Source organism: Microtus pennsylvanicus, chromosome 21, assembly GCF_037038515.1.
Source record: "Microtus pennsylvanicus isolate mMicPen1 chromosome 21, mMicPen1.hap1, whole genome shotgun sequence".
Taxonomy (NCBI): Eukaryota; Metazoa; Chordata; class Mammalia; order Rodentia; family Cricetidae; genus Microtus; species Microtus pennsylvanicus.
Genome location: NC_134599.1, coordinates 32,443,671 through 32,465,742, shown reverse-complemented (window position 1 = coordinate 32,465,742; position 22,072 = coordinate 32,443,671). Strand labels below are relative to the sequence as shown.

At 38.7% G+C, this 22,072-nt stretch overlaps 1 protein-coding gene across 1 annotated transcript in view; it reads left to right on the top strand.

Moving 5' to 3' along the window:
• Positions 1–22,072, top strand: part of Lrpprc (leucine rich pentatricopeptide repeat containing) — an 83,122-nt gene that overhangs the window by 31,377 nt on the left and 29,673 nt on the right. Inside the window, exons 15-25 of the mRNA XM_075955752.1 lie at positions 1,807–1,834; positions 3,579–3,636; positions 4,645–4,751; positions 4,977–5,054; positions 5,369–5,413; positions 5,880–5,993; positions 6,801–6,931; positions 7,585–7,670; positions 8,983–9,190; positions 16,707–16,831; positions 17,205–17,311. Coding sequence (XP_075811867.1) covers positions 1,807–1,834; positions 3,579–3,636; positions 4,645–4,751; positions 4,977–5,054; positions 5,369–5,413; positions 5,880–5,993; positions 6,801–6,931; positions 7,585–7,670; positions 8,983–9,190; positions 16,707–16,831; positions 17,205–17,311 — 1,087 coding nt within the window. The remainder of the gene's footprint in view (positions 1–1,806; positions 1,835–3,578; positions 3,637–4,644; positions 4,752–4,976; positions 5,055–5,368; positions 5,414–5,879; positions 5,994–6,800; positions 6,932–7,584; positions 7,671–8,982; positions 9,191–16,706; positions 16,832–17,204; positions 17,312–22,072) is intronic.

The following is a 22,072-nucleotide window of genomic DNA, read 5'->3' as shown; positions in this document are numbered from 1 at the left end:
AATGTACCATATAAAACAAACACATAGCTGTCACCCACAGAACGTCTGTTGTTCTTGTAAGGTCCTCTGTGTATCCTTCCTCGGTTCCATGTTGTCTTCCTGAAGTTCCCTGCTATCCTGACATTGATGTAACTCCTTCACCTGAGTTTGTCTATAATTGTGCCACGTTTGTGTATTCTCAATAATACGTAATTTTGAATGACTACACAGAAGCCTGGCCTTAAGGGCAAAGCAATAGTCTCCCTGGAGACTCAGGCTTCAGCTTTTCTAAAGGCATTTCCAGGGAAGTCAGTAGGAAAGGTCAAAGGTTAGTCCTGAGAAGCATAGGGTTCAGTATATTTGGAGAACCTGTGACCAAATATAGGCTCACTACGGCCTTCCTCAGACATTTAAGAAAATGCTTCCATAGATGTTGTCATCAACTTTAAGTGCAGGGCGTGGGCAGGGAAGGAAGTTTTCTACTATTCATGATTGACCAGTAATTAGATGCATCAGTACCTTACGCTAAAAAGATGTGTAGGTGCCTAGTGCTGGTGACCTGTGGTGTAGACTCATTGTGTGCTGTGCACAGCAGTCTGCCCCTTCCCAGACTGCTCCTGTGACCTTCATCCTGGAGGTTCTTTGTTTGTCCACATCGATGTTTTTCTTCTTTATTCAAGTTTAGTAGAGGCTATTCTTGAACACCTTTCTGCAAACAGACGTTCTTGGCATTGTAAACAGTGGAACCACAGAAGCACTGTCTTGTTCATTTTGCACTGGATATGTCCAGCTTCTGGACACGTGAGCCTGAAACTCAGCAGTGATGGGAAGCCAGCACTCATTTGTTGACCTTTTTTGAAAATTGTGTCTCATTTAAAAAGACCATATTTGTATTATAGTTTTTCTTTCTTTCATTGAATTGATTTCAGATTTTATAATACAAAAGATCCAAATATATTATACTCCAACATTTAGCATTTTGTCTCATTTTTACTGCCTCTGTGTGACATACATATATACACACATATATGTATATGAGAAATGGATTTTTCAGAATTATTTTAGCTTAATTACTATTATGATCCTCTACCATTCCATATTTTAGTATGTACTCTAAAAGGACAGCCGTAATGTAACCTCAGCACAGTTAACAAATTTAGGAATTTAGACATTGCTGGGCTATTTTTAGCTAACATAATTTATGTTTCCATTTTAAAATGTGTGTCCTTTTTTATTCTTTATACCCTTTTGTACACAGTTCAGTTCAGGGATAGATATTGCCATTTCTTTTAAATTTTCTCTATTCTGGAATAACTTTGTCTTTTATGATATTAGCATTTTTTTTTTTTTTTTTTTTACAAAATGTGTACTTCTTAGTGATTAGTGGTTTCCCCATAAGCTTCAGGTTGTGTGTTCCCTGCTGGATTAATGCCTTTTCAGGGAGTTACATCCAAAGGACAGTTATCCCTTAGCACCCAGCAGTGATGCTAGTCTTGCTACTCTGTCAGGATGGCCCCTATCTCTATCTGAGTTGCTGTTTCCCCTTTACAGGTAGCTCAGACTTGGGGGGCACCTGCAAATAAGCTTGCCCTTCAGACTTGCACCCCAGCACGCAGACGTGGCTTTTTAATGGTCCGTATCCAAACCATTGTTAATTTTTAAAATTTTTAAGTTGCTTTTCTTAAGTAGTTCAATTTGACATTTATTTACTTGATAAAGCGTTGATTTTTTTTTTATGTATTACATAATGTAATTACTGATGCATTTTGACTTAAAATGGTTTTGGGACCTTTGAGCTTATTTTTAATCCTTTGCTGCCCTCTGCAGGTCTAAGAATATAGATCTTTGGAGCAAGGTAAGTATTCCTAATACTGCAAACCATAATGTGATGCTTGAAAAGCCTTTGAGAGCAAGTTTTAATAGCTTCACACATCTGGTACATTATTACAAGCTAATGGATTAAAAATCTTGATATTGGTAGTTCTAAAACAGCAGGAAAATGTTATTCAAGTAGCCTGACTTAATCTTAAATTCTTACTAAGATTTTCATCTTTCAAAACAAAACTTCAGAACTTATTGTGATGACATTTGATCTTATATATAGGCATAATAAATTTTTTTGGTGGTGCCTCACATTTCCCGAGTGTTTGTTCGTTGAGATCATCTCTAGCCCAGTTTCTTGATACATCCATGTGTATCTGTAATTATGTATTCCTGTATGCAAATGGTACATAGACCAACCCACTGCTTTGTAAAGAAGTCAGCTGCTCTTTATGGCAGAAGGACAGTTAATGAATGCATGAAAAATATCAGCCCAAGATCAGAATACACACTAAAGTCCACAGTTTAAATTTGTTGTGTTTTGTATGTTTGGTGCCAAGGTGGAATCCAGAGCCTTACATATGCTAGGCAAATCAGGCCCACTTTTTTTAAAAATACAGTTTCATCCAGTTCTCTAGTATCTAGTATTACTACAGCTGCCATTCAGACTTTGTGCTTGATTTTAGTATACAGTTGGGTTATATATATAGCCCATGGAGACATTCACTGGTTTGTTCATTAAATGTGTCTGTTCACATTTACTAAATACTATAACTGTCTGCATGTTTTCTGCAGCTACAGTCTCTGTAAAATTTATGTGTGTTGCTTGATAGACAGCCTATAAAATGCTGTTTTTCTTTTTAATCTTACCTTCCCTTTGTTTGGACGGCCATTAAGTGAAGTGTTTCATGGTGGCATATGATCAGTCTTGTTCTTTCCCGTATTAGCCAACAAATGATCCAGGTGACTGACATTTGACTTTGATTAACGCTAATTATGTATGCTGGGATAAGCTCAGCTGTAGACTGCACATGGTAGTTCTGACCCTTATCATTTTGGACAGCTACTGTATGCTTCTGCTCTGTCTTCAGCCTAAGGATTTATGGGGTCAAATGCTGTTCATGGTTAGAAGGCAGTATTATAGGTGTATATTAATTTTGATTATAAAGTGTATACTTGGATTTTTAAGTTAAAAATTTGTCATAGAATTAATGCTAAGAAATAAACTTGTGTATAATTTTAATATCTTTGAATTGAATTGATAAGAATCTGAATTCAAACACATTTGAATCTTTGGCTCATTTTAAAAACTCATTTAAGTGATTGAAAAAATGTCACTGAGAAATAAAAAGAACATACTATTTTCTGGTACAGCACATATTACTTATTATTTTCCTAGTATTTTATTCAAAAGGGGGCATTTGCTCCAGCTTGAGTGGGCTCTGAACACTAATGAGAAATGATGCTTTACAGTCCTGGGAGATTTTTCTGGTTCTCGGAACTAGCTTTGAGAGTTTAAATTCAACATGAAGAATCACTTTAGAGCCTTTCTTTGTGCTGTTTCATAAAATGCTGCAGTTTTCCTTCATATGTTTTTTATTATTTTTAGAAGACAAACCTGCTGTTTAAAACGAATAACCTCTGTGGTGGGTAGGTGGGGTTGCTATGACACAGAGGTCATTTGTTTTTAAACAGCAGGGTTGTCTTCTAAAAATAATAAATGTATTTGTTTTTGTTTGCTCCTCTTGCTGTGATGCATGGATTTTCTGTCTTACCAGATAACAGAACTGTTGTACAAGAATGGACGTTACGGCCAGGACCCTCCAGGACCAACAGGTAGCGTTTCTATTTAGATGACCGTAACTTACCCACAAACCCATTCTTCTGTGTAATGATGGGCCAGAAGGATCACAGCAGTAAACACTCTGATTTTGAAAGTAACATTTGAAAACACTTGATTCTAATAATCTGTATCAATAACTACATTTTGAGATCTCTAAAGTGCATATAGTTTTATTATTTTTGAAGACAGACTGTGAAGCCTTTGAGGTGTTCTGATAGCCTCTGTGGACCTAGGTCTAGAAGCCAGTGAGTCTCAGTGTTTATGATTTAAGCATTTTGTGGGTGTAGTTAACTTTATGCGCAAAGTAGGTAAAGGTCTTAGATTTTTGACTTAAATATAACTTATTACCTAAAAGACGTAATTCAGGCATTTAATGAGTCAGGACTATATATAAGAAAGTCCCCTTCTTGAAAGTTCAAACCTCCTCTTGGAGGCATTAACACATGGCCCTATGAATTTTATGCTTGAATGCATAAGAAAATGACTGTTGTTACTAAACATCTTTGTTAATCTTGGATTTTCATTGGCTAATAGGCAGCTCTCCATGGGATTACTGTGTCTGCTCATTAATAGTAATGTAACTTTCTCTGCTCAGTATTTATCGGTCATTTCTTATTTTCAAAATATTGTCCACAAAAAATTAGTATAGAAATATGTGAAGACATCTATTTACACTCACTACCTGTGCTTTGGACAGGAGAGAGGTGAGGCCTTGGGCAGGACCACTTCTGTCACAGAGTGTGGAGAAAATAGTTTGAAATAAGATTCTGTTCTGAAAAGCTGTCACTCGGTCTGAAAATAATTAATATTCCTTTCACTCACCAGCTAGATATGTGCTCCCAATCCACATAATCTCTATGCTTCAGTGATCATTGTTGCCATTTCAGAGCCTCTCATCAGGGTGACATCTCACACCAAAATGATTTCTTATAAATTAATCTTGATAACATGACAGTCTCGGTAATTTCAGTAGAATGCTTTCCCTTGTTTTTTTTCTACAGAAGCTGTTGGCTATTTTCTTTATAACTTGATTGACAGCATGAGTGACTCAGAGGTACAGGCCAAGGAGGAGCATTTGAGACAATACTTCCATCAGCTGAAGGAGATGGTACCATTTCATTTTTGCTATATAATGCCTGTTCTGCCTGACATGTATCTATTAGATTTGAAATTGCTGCTTTTAAGTACAACCAGACCACTTCTCAATGACATGCAAGAGTTAGAGACTTAAATTATGTCTGAGATAATTTCTCTTAGACAAATTTCAGTTTGTCTAAAACTCAGTGTTTTCTTTGCCTGCCCCCCCTCCCCCCCCCCAATTTCTTTCTCACAGGGTGTTAAAGTTCCTGAAAACATCTACAAAGGCATTCGCAATTTGCTGGATAACTACCATGTCCCTGAATTGATCAAGGTGTGTGAGTGTAAACAGCCAACTTTGTTAAATGCTTCATCTACATGTAATTAAAAATCTCATTTAAATTTAATTTGGAATGACACAATTTTTTCCCAATAACAACAGTAAAAATAAAGCTTTTATTGATTGTTAGTAGAAACTGTTTACACAGTAAAGGAAACATCTAAAGTAATTACAATGAGTAATGCAGTATAAATAGAATTTTTTCAACATTAAAATGGGGTGGGGCTTTTAGAATTTACCTTTGACATTCACTAACAGTTTTTTATATTGTGTTTTCTAATTCTGTAAAAATTTGGTTCCAATTTTAGGATGTTAAGGTGCTGATTGACAGTGAGAAAGTAGATTCTCGAAAAGTAAGTGTGTTTTGTTTGTTTTTTGTTTTTCTTTTTCCAGACAAGGTTTCTCTGTAGTGTTGGAGCCTGTCCAGGAAGTAGTTTTTGTAGACCATGCTGGCCTCAAACTCACAGAGATCCGCCTGCCTCTGCCTCCCTAGTGCTGGGATTAAAGGCGTGCGCCACCTCCGCCCAGTGTGTTTAACTGCATCTAATTGAACATTCCAAATAATGTCCCTGTAAAGTTGTCTTGTATACCTCTGAGTTGGTAAAACTGTCCCCCATCTCAGAAAAACCAACAGACAGGTCTATGATGCTTGCATTTGCATATAATCTTGGGAGTCATAAGCCCCTGGAGTCTGTTCCATCTGCAGACTCCAAGATTAACATCCTTGCAGCATTTCTGACAGTTCAGAAAGCCAGCTTAGAGGGGAGAATGATGAGGGCTGTATTTTCTTTTCATAGTAAACTTGCTTTTCCCATGTAGTCTCATCAACTGGCCTCATCTGATTTGGAATCAACACTTGAAAAACTAAAAGCTGAAAATAAGCCTGTAGGAGATGTCCTCAAGCAGCTCATCCTGGTGCTCTGCGCAGAGGAGGTAACAGGAACACCTCATGCTCGTAGGGTGAAATAGTCCACATAGACCACAGAAGTCCAACCTAATATAATGTTTATGATTTTTACACTTTATTATTATGTGTCATGCTGAGAACAGAGCAATTAAATGAAAGGTTAACTAATTTCAGCGACTCCTTGAATGGCATGTTTGTGGGCTGCTGTAGTTTGTTTATGATAATCTGCAAAGTGAATGATAGTAACAGCCGTGATAGGTTTATCATACATGCCAAATGTCCTTTCAAGCCATGGCTCCGGTCTCATATCTAGATTGTCAAGCAACTGATACATGCAGTAGTCATTTGCAAGTCAAATATACCGAGGTTGTTAATGCAGGGATTGAAATTCCATTTTCCTGCTAGGAAAAAGCTTTCTGAGATAAAGGGTCCCTTGCCTTCTCCAGCAGGCATGCAGCTGTACTTTGTGTTCATGTTAGTATATCTGCAGTTTGTAGGGTATCACTGCACTTTTTAAAGTTTCTTGTTCAATGTTATTATTATGCCTGTTATTTATGGAAAGAAACACTGTGACTAACTATGAGATGGCATCATGGCTCTGTCACATTCTAAAACAGATTTTGTCACATCACTTGTATACTGAACTACTCTGAGGAACTTTTCAGTTATGTGTATTTCCAAGTCTGGAAATTAGACTATTAAGGCGGACTTGAGAAACCATTTATTTTTAAAGTACTGTTAGCTTTTCTTAAACTCTGAACACCACAATAAAAAAGATACTATTTTTGCCTTTGTATTATTTCCTTCTTTTTCACGAAATCCTTTTATTTTAGAATATGCAAAAAGCCCTTGAAGTGAAAGCAAAATACGAATCAGATATGGTTATTGGTGGTTATGCATCTTTAATAAATTTGTGCTGTCGACATGATAATGCAGAAGATGCATTGAACTTGAAACAAGAATTGTAAGTACCCTGGCACTGAAGCAAGTCAGCCAGTATCTAAAATGCCCTTGATGGACTGAGTATTACTGACATAAGTAATTTTTAGTAATTTTTTTATTATCAGTGTTTTTTTGTTTGTTTGTTGTTTTTTAAATTTTGTGCTAGAAAGTCTCTTTAGCTAATTGTGTCGTTCTTTCTTCAGTGTGTCTCTTCAGTTCAGTAAAACCTTCTAGCTCTCCAAGCCAAGGACTGGTGTTGGGAACATTCTTAAAAGCTGTAATATCTTTCCCTTTCTATATATGTACACAAGATTCTGTTGGTTTTCAAGAATCATTTGTTTTCCTTACTTAAAGATTTATAATACGGAAACAAGTCATGTTAGGTATTTGAATGTGTGCAGTGAAAGCTGGAGTCATGAACAGGGCGGTGAAGGCAAAGTGTGTCTTCAGTGTCTCCCTGTGCAGTGAGGCAGCGTATGTGGCTCTGCGTGCTTACTTCTGCAGTCACCTGTCTGTAATTGATTTTGGATTGACACATGGTTTCAAACAAGTTATATGTCAGAGCCAGAATCATAACAGTTTCAAGCTGTCTGATTAGCTTCGGACAGTAATAAAATGAATATGACTATCCTTTTTCAGTTACTTGACTTAATGTAACTGTGACTTATTTTATAGTGACCGCTTAGATCCTTCTGCTGTTCTTGACACTGCCAAGTATATAGGCCTTGTGAAAGTATTGGGAAAGCACGGCAAGCTCCAAGGTAAGCCTGCGGACATAGAGGAAATATGCGGTGCCAATCTTTGCCACTGGAATAACACGTGAATTGATATTAATGGTGTATCATGTCCTACAAAGAGCTTGAACACTTTGCATACAAATTTGCATGTGAATCCAACCAGAGCTGCATGGACAGTGGAGGCCATTAGTTTTAATGGATTGGCAAGCTTGTCATTTACATTTGCACAGCTCAGTGCCTTTTGCATTTCTGCAGCTAGTTTTTATTAGCATTGCTGTTTGGATTGCGTTTGAAGATCATGACTTATGGCACAATTTACTTATATGCCTGCACTAATGGCTTTGTTTTTGCTTAAAGAGATCTGAAGGCTGAATATAAAGCCCGTAAACACAACCTGGTAGATAAGAATCTGAACTGTGCAGTTTTGTCTTAACCCTTTGTAACATTAACAAAATGTATACTTTAGTTGAAAAAGCAAATTTGATTACATGGATGATTTGCATGCTCTAATTTCCATTTTAAAAAATTGCTAAGCTTAATAATATAATGAATTGCACTTAATCCAGTCTTCCTATCAGCTTTATATTGGAACTTCCTCTTTACATTTCTTTCCTCTCTTCGATTTTTGGAAGAAACAGAAGGGGAAATTACTTGATTTGAATATTGACATTTTTCCTACGAAGCCTAACACAAATTGGCTTGTTTTTTTTTTTAAATCATTTTTTGTAAACATTTTGTCAGTGTAATAATTAAGAACAAGCATTATAAAAATGCACTTATTTCATATCATAAAATGTTTGTTTCTGCCTTCCTAATGAAGCTTAATGAATCTAATGTATTAACATGCAGTCTTTTGGAAAGCTTTCATTGGCTCTGCTTGGCTAATTAGTATCGACATAGCAAACAGGCCCTATCGGTATCAGACCATTAGTCTGGCTGTATATACAGTGTAAACACATCTTTATTATCTGGCCTCCTGACAAGCCATCTGCTGAAGAAACAATGGTGTGATTTAGCAGATGTTAGCTCCAAACGATAAAAGCATCCATTTAGAAGGATCTTCCAGCTCCAGGGCAGACCATGCAGGGCTCTGTGGTGCAGAGCGGGCACCTAGTCCCTATCTATAATTTGTAGTCAAAGTTGCAGGGAAATGATAAAACCATGCTATTGTGCATTTATAATTGTAGTCTCGTTTAGAAATGCAAGTAGTAATTAACTTGAAATCGGCATTATACACTAGAATTTACATTCCTGCCGGGCTTGAAATGCTGTTTTAATAGCAGTTTGTTTCCCTACATGAAATTACCTAAGGGTCTTTTGTGTTATTTCATTGTAGATGCTATTAACATTCTAAAGGAGATGAAAGAGAAGGATGTACTTATCAAAGATGCAACAGTCACGTCCTTTTTCCACATCCTAAATGGCGCAGCTTTAAGAGGTGAAATTGAAACAGTAAAACGTTTGCATGAAGCCATCGTGACTCTTGGGTTAGCAAAGCCATCCACCAACATAAGCGTTCCATTGGTCACTGTGCACCTGGAAAAGTAAGTGGATTGAATTTTGGATGTTGGAATTACAAGAGTGAGCCTAATTGTTTTGGGATTATGCTCCGCAAGTGCTCTGGTGCCGTGGGAGCCTTGAGTGTCATTTGCTGGTGGATAAGTGTAGGCTAGGCATCCCTTCAGATACCAGCAGCCTGGGACTTGGCTGGCTTACCTGTCTGTGGAGGTCTCTGGTGACTGTTTATTAAGGAAGTTGTAATGGTATTACATGAAATTGTATCTTTGGTTGGGCATGTGGTGGCAGAACCTATAATTCCAGCACTCTGGCAGTTGAGGCTGGAGGCTTATAGGAAGTTGACTCCGGTCTGGGCTATATATTCAGTTCTTAGGCCATCCTTAGCTACAGAGTAACACCCAAACTCCAAAACCTAAAAACAAGTCAGTGGCACATACCTTTAATCCTAGCACATGGGAGGCAGAGAATGGCATTTCTGTGAGTTTAGTGTGTAGGCCAGCTTGGTCTACACATTGAGAGCCCTGTGTCTAAAGAAAGAAATACATAAATACAACGTTTCCTCTAAGTTTTGGATCTAATAAGTGCTGGTTATTAATGAATATAAGAAATAGGGATCCTCTGGATTTTTCTTCTTATACCCTATGATTATTACCCAGGTAATAAACAGAGATCTCTTGATGTGTTCTTCCTCTTTGATATTCAACCACATGTACCAATATAGTTATTTGAAAAATATTTCTCTTTATGGGAAAATCAGTTTTGTTGGTAAGGTAAGATTTTTCTGAAGTTGAAAATTTCCCCTTTGCAATGAATGCCCTTGTTGGTGCCCAAGTTAAGCTGTTGTTTGTACAGTGAGTCTTAAATCAGTGGTTTTTAGTGAGAAAAAATTGTTGTAAGATTAATTTAGCACCCCTTACCTTCTTTTTCTTTTAGATTTGTTTTAGTTCCGTACATTTTACCTGTTTATCTTCTATTCCATGGTGAATGTTGTTTATAATTTGCTTCTTTTGTAATTAGGGTTTCCCGATTTTCCTGTGGTGGCGTCTATCAGTGCCAGACAAACTGACTTTATATTTTAATTGTTGTCATTGTCTCTCTTAATTTCTGGTAGTGTTGGTTTTATTAGGTAGGATAGTGACTGTGTATATGACTGATAGTGTTGGATTTAAAATAAGAATTAAAAATATTCTAGCTAGCTTTCTATTAGGAAATGTATATTTGTACATTTGGATTATGCATACACAAAACAATTGCTTAACTATCCAATCATAAACAGCTACCAAGTTAGATGTTCGTACAAATGTTCACCTTCACAGTCTCAGCATTACGTTCTTTTCAAGAAATAGTGACTCAGACAATTGCTGTGTTACTGAGTTCTCATACTCACAGCCAACTTTAAATAGAAATCCTATAATTAATATTCTTCCTAGTGGAATTTTTTGATTGTTTAAAAAGCCCATCTCTGCAAATTGCATATGGAACTCTATGCAGGGATTTGAAAGAAATGGGCCCAGTGCCCAGAAGAATTAGGCCCTCCTACACTACTGGGCAAAACCAAGTAACTAACAAAGAAAACAAGGTCATGGCAGAAGAGTATGTTACAAACAGGAGAACTTTGAAGACAGAGACATGAAAGGTTTCCAAAAGAGGCCTGCAGATGAGGCTCTGAGCCAGGGGCAGTGGACATAGCGTGGGCAGTGCTAACCTGGAGTTTAGCAGCTCTGTGATATTTGTCTCCCCTCACATTGGCTGTCTTTGTTAGCTGGGCTGAGGAAATCTAAGTCAGTACCTTTTTAAAGGGTGTCGTTGTATGTAGATATTTACAGAAGTTACCACTTGAGAGAGCTTTCTTTTGTTTTCCTGTTATTCTGCTTTCTTGTCTTTTTGTTTTTACAGAGAGGGCTCCATGACAGGGTCTTTCTGTTTGTTCTGTCATACTAAAAACATTATGTTGCCTGCCCTAGATTTATGGGAATAATAAAAATGAAACAAAGGAAACTTTGTATTTATAAAACTACCAAAAAAAATTAGCCCCCCCCCCTTCAAAAAAAAAAACCAGACCACCCCTCTGGTAGCATTTCATTAGTAAACACTGAGATAAAACACTGACTTGGAAATTTTTATTCAATTATGTTTTGTCTGACTGATAGAAGCTAGCTAATTAATTCAGAATCATGACAAGTACCAGGATTAACTACACCAGGCTACCCAAACGGGCACAAGTATTTGATTTGATTTAATAACATTTGACTTTTCAGTAATATCACATTATTGACTCCAGCAGGTTATGAGCTGATCTGCAAAATGAGTCATATTTATTTAAACTTGGGATAAAATTATGGAAACAGTTTCAGGGCATCATTTAAAAAAATCTCCATTGTCATTTATTTTCAGCATGTTACTGCAAAAGACGAAAGGGGATATCTATTTCATATTAGAGTTGTAAAGCAAGTCTTTAAGGTTCTGTCGGCTTTCATTCTGAGCTGATTTTTCAGTATTTGGATAAAACACAGAGGAAGTAATACTGTTAGATTGTGTTCCTTACATACTTATATACTGTGGGTTTGGAAAGAGTGCATTTTGTTCATATGTATTTGACGAGGGAAAGCACAATGGTCATAGGTTTCCATAATTGTAAAGAATTTGGTAAATGTCCTGCTTTTAGACTACCCATGAAATAATACTTAACATTGAACAGGAAAGAGAGTTCAATTTTTGTGTGCTTCCTATTGCTAGTCTTTAATCCCTTTTTTAACATGTAGTCCAGTTGAAATGTTCTTTTAAATATTTTGTTTTGTTATAAATTTTATCTATCTTACTCAACTCCTAATTGGTTCGGGGAGATGGCAGGGTTCTTCTGTTATTAAAGCAGAAAGGACTTGTTTAAAATGAGTGTAGATAGCTTTTGAATAGTCTTCATGCTGTTAAAGAGAACGGAGTTAAAAGTGTGCGATGCTGTTTGAGATTCGCATGTCCCCTGTGATCCATGGGGTTTTGTTCCATGTGGAAAGGAGCCGAGGCTGCGTAACTGAATTGCATTAGGTACAGATGATCAAAGCGCTATAATTTCTGCTTCCCATTAAGGAATTTTTGTGTGTGCTGATTTATGCCTATAATTTAGAGATGCACGGATGTTGTTCATTTCTTTTCCCAGAACTGTTGCTAAATTAATATTGAGTTTTTCATAAATGTCCTAATTTCCATAAGGTGAACTTTTAAAATTTAGATTTTTGAAACAGTGTAACCTGGCTATATATATGTTACATAAATGAGAGGCATACTTGTAAATGCTGGTTATTCTGTGGTAAACACTCCCCTTCAATTTGAGCGTCTTCATTTGTACTGGATATTTTTATTATATGTGGGAATGCTTGCCTTCCAGAGTAAAACTCTTCATATGTTGAAAGGAAATTAAGGAGGTTTGGCTCTTTTACTCCATTATTGCAATTAAGAATTTAGCATCATCAGTGCCAAAGGACAAAAAGTGTTTCATTTGCCCGAGGGGACAGGACAGTGATAAGATGACTTTTCGTCAAGGATCATTGGGTCGTAATTAAGTTACATTCATGGCTATTGCTTTGTGAAGGATGATTGGTAAATGACAGGCTTCATGTGCTTCTTATGGACAGTGTGCAGTGAGGGTTTTTTCTCCCTCTGTCAGAAAATCCTGTTGAGCCTGATAATGTAAATGTGGCATTTTACTCCGAACAAAAGAGCAGGGAAATGAGCTATCTTGTCTAATCACTCAGTTGTTTAACACCGACTTCCAGTTTAGACTCAATTGGCTGGAAAGCACTTGACATGTGAAGTTAGTGCTGCTCCGAGCACATGTTTGAGTAAATTTTAAAGTAAGTGACAGCTAAATTGTACCTAGGGAAATTACAAAGCCTTCAACACAGTTAATTTTTGGGGAGGATTAGTTGTAATTGCAACACCAGTCTCCTTGAAGATTTCTCATTTATAGATGATGAACAGGGAAAAACAAAAAGAAACCCCGTTGGCTCTTGCAAGGTGCTGCTCTTCTGGACAGAGCCGTGTTCCTCCTCGCCCCTTCCTAAACACAGTTCGTTTTGGGCTGTTTGTTTCTTTTTGACATGACACCCACCTCACCTTGATCTTCTTGTTTCTGGTGATTTCTGATTTGAGGGTTGTTTAATCAGTAAGCCCTTCAATAAATTGCTGTTTCACTAATATTTTATGCGTAGTGGTGAAGTACTTTATTCCAGTTAGAAACCAATATTGGTTGTATTTTTTGTTACTTAAATTATGTATCTACCTTGGATTCAAAAGTTATTTCCTACAGTTGTGTAAGGAGACTGAGTCGAAAGCTACAGATGAGAATAGACGGTGGTGTACAGGTCTCCTAGAGGAGACAGTCAGCGTTGTGTGGAACACATGTATGACGGCATTCATGAAAGGCTGTCAGTGAGATATTGTCTCCCGGAACCTCACAGAGACGTTTCTGGGATGGGCGAGTGCTTCCTAGGAATGTGGAGCACAGGCTTGCACCTGATGTGGTGTATGTTCTTCTGTCGTTGATACAGCACACTTTCGCTTGCTATTAGAGACTAAAATAATGGGCAACATTAGATTTGCCATGTGAGCAAGCATCACAAGTGCTTTTCGGTTTTGTGCACTCAGGCAAATATATAATTTATATTATGGTCATAGTTTCTATAAAAATTGAAATACAGACTCTAAAATGAGTATTGAATGGGCCTCTCTGGTTAATAACTGCAACTCTTTGATGCTTTCAGAATACTTACTAGGTTACTCTATTAGGAATGTGTATGTGTCCTTAAAATTTAGAATGACAGAGTCATCTTTTCTCTAGTTTTATCTTTATTTCACATGATTTGGTAACACTTCTAAATTTTCATCAATCAAAATACTGCTTTTCAAAATTGACTGCTTTTTTTCTTAACATATAATTTCAATTATGAGAATTATTTTATATGATCCTCAATATATATTTTCAACAGGGTTTCTGGTTTTTAAAGGTAGTGCAAATACATTTTTGTCTTAGAAATAATAGTGTATCATGTAGTAGATTGTGTGGGTGTATGTATGTATGTGAGAGAGAGATACGGTTTGTGGAAACAGTGGCTGGAATTTGGTTTCTGTGGATAGACTTTACAGTTATATACAAAACCCTAGCGACAATAGACTCAGAAGCAACTGAGTCAACTTTTGAATATAGAGTTGACATAATAGAAGTTTTTTTCCAAAGGACTATTGTTCCTAACTACATTTTGCAGTTATTCTGGTCTACCAAGTGTATAAAGGGATCATAGAGAACTCTAGGTCGCAGATCCTGGCAGTCTGCTGGCTGGTAATGTGCCCAGCTGCATTTTCTTCCCTTATTTTGCTAGTCTTAGTTTTCATTCTACTTAGCATTGGTGGTGTCGGAGTAACACACATACATGACAAGTGACCAAGCAAAGATTAAAGTGAGCTGGGAACCCAAAGGACCCACATGGGTCAGTGGGACAGCTCTCTTCAGTTGAAGGTCAAAATCTGGAGTCCTACAGATGTACAAGTTTTCATTTCCATCACCTGTTTCCAGGCTCTTCCAGAAAACATCTGGATGAGGCAAAGGACATGAGGGATGCAAACCTTTATTCTTTAAGAACACCACCACCCACAAGGTGCATGCACAAAACACAGATAGCAAGGAGCCAGCTAGTCATTTACTTCAGTTCTGTCCAATTTATAAGGAGTGTTTTGTAGATTGAATTTATCCTGTCGGCAGCCTTAGGAGTGATAACGTTGGTGTTTAAAATGACTAAAATATATGAATTATTTCCATTTTTTTATTCTTGTCTTTTCTGTTGTTGTTCTGGACATGTATTATCTTCGGAAGCATATATTTAGAGACTGAGGACTATTAACGTGTCGCTTTGATTGACAGTACATTCATTCATTCATTTATTGATAGTTTTGACCTAATGTAGGGGAAATACAGTTGAGACAGTGCTGTTCTGGTTTGGGTGTCAATTTGAAAAAGCAGATCTTGCTGTTTAAAAACATGATTGTGTTAGTTTTCCTCTTAGAGATGTGTTCATAGTTTTTCATGAAGGGCATTGTAGAAAGAGAATACATGAGCCTGTGTCTGAAGCTAGGGAAAACACTGATTATATATACTGTAGTATATGTGGTAGCACTATAGCATTTCCTTCGTATGACAGTAATCTAGCCTGCAACATCTACTTTCGGGTTTGAAATTAACCTGTAATTTAGTCTTCACCCCAAATGACAAAAATTCAAATGACTCAGTGGGGTGCCAGAAGATGCACTGTAAACAGGACTGGTGCGGGGTACAGCCGACTTGGCTTAACACATGCTTGTTTCCCACCGTGTCAGCTCATCATGGTGAGCCCCTCTGCATTTCACTTTCTTAGCACAGTTTAAAAATCTTAATCTAGATACCGTAGTAATCTCATCTAGGGTGACATAGCATTTGTGTAATGGGCAGAGTGTAGGGCTTTTATCAGTACGTGGTGAAAGGCTTTCTTCTGTGAGAACTGTCGGCATGTGTAAGAAAGTGTCTCTCCGGGAGTCCCTGGTTGTCAGAGTGCACTTTTTGTCTATGTTGTGAGCGGTGTCTTAGAAACATATCTCACGCTCTCTTTTTTAATGTGTAGTCTCTTAAAACAAATAATCGCCCCTAAAGCAGTGGTGTTTTCACAGCATAATACATAACAGAGTGCTTGGGCTGAGAGTCCAGGGGCCTGCTCCAGGGTCTCCATCTGCTATTCTATTCAGGCAGAGCCATGGTTCTAGGAGAAGAGGAGGAGGGCATTGGACAGAATTGCGCCTGCTACCTCTCTCTGTACAGGCTCTTCTGGGCCCCGTGCACTCACTTGCCCTTTCAAAGGGAAAGGGGCTTTTGAAGACCCACGAAAATATCTTTCAACACCCTTAAGAAACTCTGACTTAGTAAAATATCTTTTTCTTTTAAGTACCGCGTTTACAAAGGTGCCATGATTTACAATGAAGCAGGGTTTTCAAGGCTCCTTTCTAAAGGCAAAAAGTTCAGAATTGTATAGTTCACTGATAAATAAGAACACCCTAGTTTTAGGAGGGACTGTATTTTTTTACTTCTGAAGCCTGGGGCTGGCCATTTCCTGCTCACCTATACAGCTGTGAGATGGAAGGTGCTGGCAGGTGCCTCCCAGTCGGAAGCAGTGGGGAAGACAGTGTGACAGTAGTCCTTGTGTGTGGAAATAGCAGCCTCATACCAGTTTACTATACACACTCAGATTGTACTATAGCAAAATTAGAAAATGCCTTCATCATTTTCGACCCCCCCCAACACTCTTTAAAAAGCAAAGTATAAAGACAAAGCGGGGAAAGCAATGTGTCTGAATGCGTGTTAAGAGCAAAGGCTTGTCCTGCCTTCTCCATGTGGGCTGAGGGGTTTTGTCTCAAGTTTGGTATTGACAGTTTCCTTGCTCATTACATATCTGTCTGTGTTGTTTCTGAGAGCCTAAACTGAAACTAGATAGATCTTTTTATTCATCGTCAATTTATTTTTCCAAGGGATGATTTACCTGCTGCCCTTGAAGCCAGCATTGACTGCCATGAAAAATATAAAATATTACCCAGGATTCATGATGTCTTGTGTAAGCTAATAGAGAAAGGAGAGACCGATTTGATCCAGAAAGGTTAGTGACTACCCACCATTTTCTTCTTGCGTCTTTAGTCTGAACGTGGAGATGTGAAAGGAAAATGTAAGAGCAGTTGAACACCTCCCGAGAAAACTGTCGTGCTTCTGAGAGGAAGTGATTCTAAACATTTGAGAACCTCTGGGCTTCAATGGCCGTTCCTTTGGGAGGATTGCCCTCTGTTCTTTCGGGTGCATTTTCTGTTAGTGATCTGCCTTGTGTACAGAGCCTCACTCGGTCCCTTTAGCGCTGTCTTCAGTATTTAATGTCAACAATAGTGCTATCAGATAAGGACTCTGACAATATCTAGAATTTCATGATACTGTCTTATGTTTTTCTCATGATCTGTGTGTTTTCCTGCCCTGTTGTCTAGCGATGGACTTTGTCAGCCAAGAGCAAGGTGAAATGACAATGCTGTATGACCTCTTCTTTGCCTTCCTGCAGACAGGAAATTACAAAGAGGCCAAGAAGATCATTGAGGTATGATTTTAACTTTGCTATGCTAATGTACAGCTATTTAGACTCTTAATTAGAATACACTTAAGAATCTTAACCTTTAATTATCCTTGTTCTGATTCATGTTAGTGGAACTCAGTCCTAATAATATTGGGAGGACGTAGCTCGGCCAGCTTTGTTGTGTGTAGCTACAGTTCAGAAAAGGCAGTCTTCTTGTATATTGAATTTTTTTCCTCACTTGGCTAAATTCACTGTTATATATCAAAATGTTATTTGCATATTACATCTTGAATTGTGAAACAATTAAATTAAACTGGTATTCCTGAGTGTAAAGTTGCTAATCCTCTTTGCCAAAGAGTTCTTTGTTCTTAAAAGCAGTAGAATTCAATTTCCTGCGGACCAGGCTCACGTTTATTTGTAATGCTTGTCTACAAGTCAATCAGCCAACCAAGTTCTGTCTGCAGTGGTTTGGCATTTCATTATTTAAATGTTCTTTCTTCTCCCTTTTTTAAAATTTTTTTTTTTATTTTTTGTCCCCACTATGGTAAGCAGCTTATAGGAAATAGGTGACAAACCTGGCCTCTTTGGGATTAGTATATTTTATCTACACTCTGCTGATCTTTTTCTTACTGGAATTGATAAGGCAGCGGCTAACATAGTCTGTCCATATGGTGATTAATTTCATTATCAAACAGTTCTTTCTGTAGTAAGAAAGCATCCACAGTAGACGTGGTGCATTAGGAAGAATGACGCGTTGTTACTGAAAACACTGCATCCTAAACAGCTAAGGAATCACATTGCTCCAAGGCTGCTATCCCTGTTGTCCCAGGTTGGCTCTTGGTCTCCTTATTTTTATATAAATTATCCCTGGTCATGGGACTGAAGATTTAGGCACATGACGTCATCAGTGTATCTTTAAGACACTCGAGCTCACTGTGTAGAGCAGGATGTTTGAACTCAGAGACCTGCCTCTGCCTCCCAAGTGCTGGGATTAAAGGTGTGCGCCTCCATGCCTAGCTTGTATCTTCAAATGTTTTTAAGAAGGAAAAAAAATGTAACACAGGAGATAGTGAAATTAATTCAGAACTTTCTTCAGTTTTTCTCTGTCTTGTCTGCCTACATACCTGTCAGTCGTAGACAGTACTTTTTAAACTCAGATAGTTAATTCGTATCGTCTGGAAATTGGTTTTAGTAGATCTGAAGGTGGAAGCACAGTCTGCCTTCCGGGTCTGCTGCTCCGTGTGGCAGTGTGTATAGACCAGTGACTGAGGCAGAGCACTGTGCCCCTCGCTCTGCAGTGTAAGCAGGGACCTGAGAGTGAGTTTCCTTTACCATCTGCTAAGCTTTCCTCAGCTGCCTTAGCTACAAGAGGGAGCGTGGTATCTGTCTGTAAGACTCAGTAACATGGCGTGTGTAAAGTAACTTGCACATTTCCTGGATTATGGTGAGTGACCAATAATATCAATTCTCTTTGCCCCTCAAAAGTAGGGATTGCTTTGTCTCCTTTGTTCTATATGATTGCAGTGTAGTATCACACTGAAATATCACATACTGTATCACATACTTAACATAGAGTATGTGACTGTCATGTAGGTGAGCGAGAGAAGACTGGCTTTTAACACTTTCCAACTTTGCCCATATGGGTCAGTTAGAATGACTGTTAAACAGTGGGTGTGTATAAAATTAGATAAAGAGGAGAAGGCTGTAGCTAAAGTGCTTGTCTTGTAAGCATGACGATCTGAGTTCACATCTCCAGCACCCACGGAAAAAGCTTGTATGGCAGCATTTTCTGTAGTACTAGCATTAGAAGGCCGAGCAGGAGAATTCCAGGTTCAGTGAGGGACACCGTCTGAGGAGGAAATGAGAAGAATAAACCTCTGGCCTCCACACATACAAGCATAGCACGCACACCTGCGTGGCACACACATGCAGGCACACAGAGAGAGAGAAATAAAAACTAACCATAGAACCACAGCCGTGGCCGGGGAGTGTGATCTGTGAGACTGTGTTTCAAAGGGTTATCTCATTGACAAGACTGAAGGGCAAGTTTGTTTGTAGCTAATGGAGAGTCAGTTGTAGTGAGAATTTGTAACACTTTTGTTATAAAGTTAAAGACCTAAAGTTTTCAATGACAAAAGATAAAAGCAAGACTAGATTTATGAATAACATGGCCTGTTTTGTTTGTAGACTGAGCTGGTCTATGCTTACATACTATGTGATATGGAGTCTTTTTAGCATAGACTTCTATTTTATTTCTTTACATAGATCACTATAGGAGGGTGAATTTTAGCTGATTTTTAAAATATCTTAGGTATTTTCTGAATTCTTACAGTGAGTAGCTTATACTTGGAAAAGAATTGTTTTCTTCAAAGGGAAATAGAACGAGGATGCTCTAAAATGGAGTTAATAAGTTGAGTCTCGAGGAGCTGGAGTGAGACTCCCTTGAGTAGGAGGTTGCCGTGAGAGGAAACTGTTGGCCAACCTGAGGACTTTATGGATTCTGAGCATTTAGGAGAGTCATTTCTCTTGAGTAGGAAATTTGGGGAGACTCTCGGAAGGAAGTGGGTGCGGAGCAGACAGTAAACACTGATGAGTTAATAGCACTAGGAAACAGCAGAGAGGAGAGAGGCGGCAAAGAATGGCCGCTCCAGTTTGTTCTGGGCCAGGCTCGTGAGAACTCTTTGGAAGGGAAATGGAGGAAGCCAAAGAGTGACAGATTCTGGGTACATGCAGGAGGGTTCTGGGACGTCAAGGAGGACTGAGGTAGTGAAGTTAATGAGGACCTCAGGATCGTGGGCAGGAAGTCGGGTGACAGCACCTTCTCCCATGAGTGATGGACATGTGCTGGCTATCATCTCAAACCTCTGCCATCTACACAGCTTCCCGTTTGGATTGATTTCTCGCTTTCCCACAGACTGGGTCAGCAAGGTAGCCTTTTACAGTTTTATTGAGTGGAGTAGTTGCTGTCGGGGAGAGTTCTGTGGAAAGGGCTATTTCAGAATAGGTATTTATTTCTAAGGAAGTGATGCCTGGGGGAAACCAAAACGTGGATTGGGAGCTGACAACATAAAAGTGTTCCAGGCCAAGGAGGCTGACAGTGCAGAGGCCCTGGGAAGGACAGGGCTGCCTTTGTTGTGCCTTGTGGGACGTTTGCTGCATTCACATCCAGAGGAGTGCGGTCCCGCCCATGTCCACGCGCTCTTCAGTACCTGTGTCTGTGTGTTCCTGTCTGACATTCTTCCCTGTGCTCAGCTCTCGTCCATTGTACCTCCACTGCCAGCTTCGGTGGCACACGCTGGAGTGAGCTGCACCATTGAGGACACGCTGCAACTTACTTTGTTATATCGGGAAGAGAAAGTTTGTGAAATATATTCTGTACCTTGCTAGTAATAATCAGTCATATTCCCCACCCCAAACTGCCCTGTGTATAGAACCAGGTAGAAATTACAGGCTTACTTATTTTAAAATATGTCAAGTATAAAGACTTAATTTGAATACTTAGTCATCTAGTCATGTTTGTGGTCCTTCTCTCCCTTTATTTCAGTGACTTACTTCATTTATGTATAATTGAAATTAATGGGCTCATGTGTCTTACTATGTACTTCACTGTAATCAGCTATTCCTTCATCTCCCTGCATGAAATTCATTAAAGGTTTCTCTAAGCACTTTAATGATCACGTTGTTCCATTGTATAAATGAAACACATTTCATTGGTTTCTCCCTGGAGAAAAAATTTTTCCCTGCTGACGAGTCATTGTCATTCACATCTTCACGTCTGGCTTCTTCCTTCAGTTTTCTGGCCATTTTCTCCAGTGCTTTCTTGGCAGTGAGTTAATCTAATCAAGACAGAAATGTCCAGATAGGTGAAGACCCTCCCCATCTTTAGAGATTTGAGTAGAAATCAGGTTTTCCAAAATTTAGTATAGATTAGAAATTATGGTCAAATTAAGATGGTATTTCCCGGTAAAGAGAAAAACAAACCGTTCTCTCGTTCCTTTAGATCTAGTTTAAGAACTTCACTCACCTCCTAGCTCTGGTGGGTTACAGAGCATAAAATAAAATGTGTTTTGTCTGAACCACTTTGTTTTGAGACTGGAAATTAGAGATGGCATGCATAGTCAGGAAAGGTTAAGTAATGCTATAAAATTGTACATAGCTTTTAAAGGGCTCCAGGAAGAAGGCTGTCAGTGTCACTGCTGGCTGTGACGGGCCGGCCACTGCTCTTGTCACGGTTAGGCTTTCACCGTAACGCTAACGTTTGGGACTCAAACCTGCATTGTCACTATGCAGTGACAGCATTGACTTTGCCATTCGTGAGCCTCACAGAAACTCCCTGAGAAACAGCTAGGGCAAAGAAGTCAGGTAGCTGTGGAGTTTGAAGTCAGGACAGTTCCTGTAGTCTCTGGTTTCTCCAGCCCTGCTCCTGTCTCCGTGCTCTCGACACGCTGCCCCCAGCTTGGGAATCATCAAAACAACTTCCTCTAAAGTTTGTTTCCCCCTCTGCTCGGTTCGTTTTCTTCCATTTTATTGAAACTGAGGTCAGTTTGCTGTCCTCTGCAGGGGGACTCTCAATTTGGTGGCTTCAGATTTAACACTAGAAGTTTGGATTCTAGTGCAGTCTTCATTATTCTTTGTTCTTTACTTGATGAAAATAAAATTTTTATCCCAATTTGCTTTCCTTAATAGGGTCAGAACTCAATCTTATGTGCACTGTGCTGATTTTAAAGCTAGTGTTGTCTCTAGCTTCCAGAATCTCGCGATATGCCGGTTCTCCTGACACGTCAG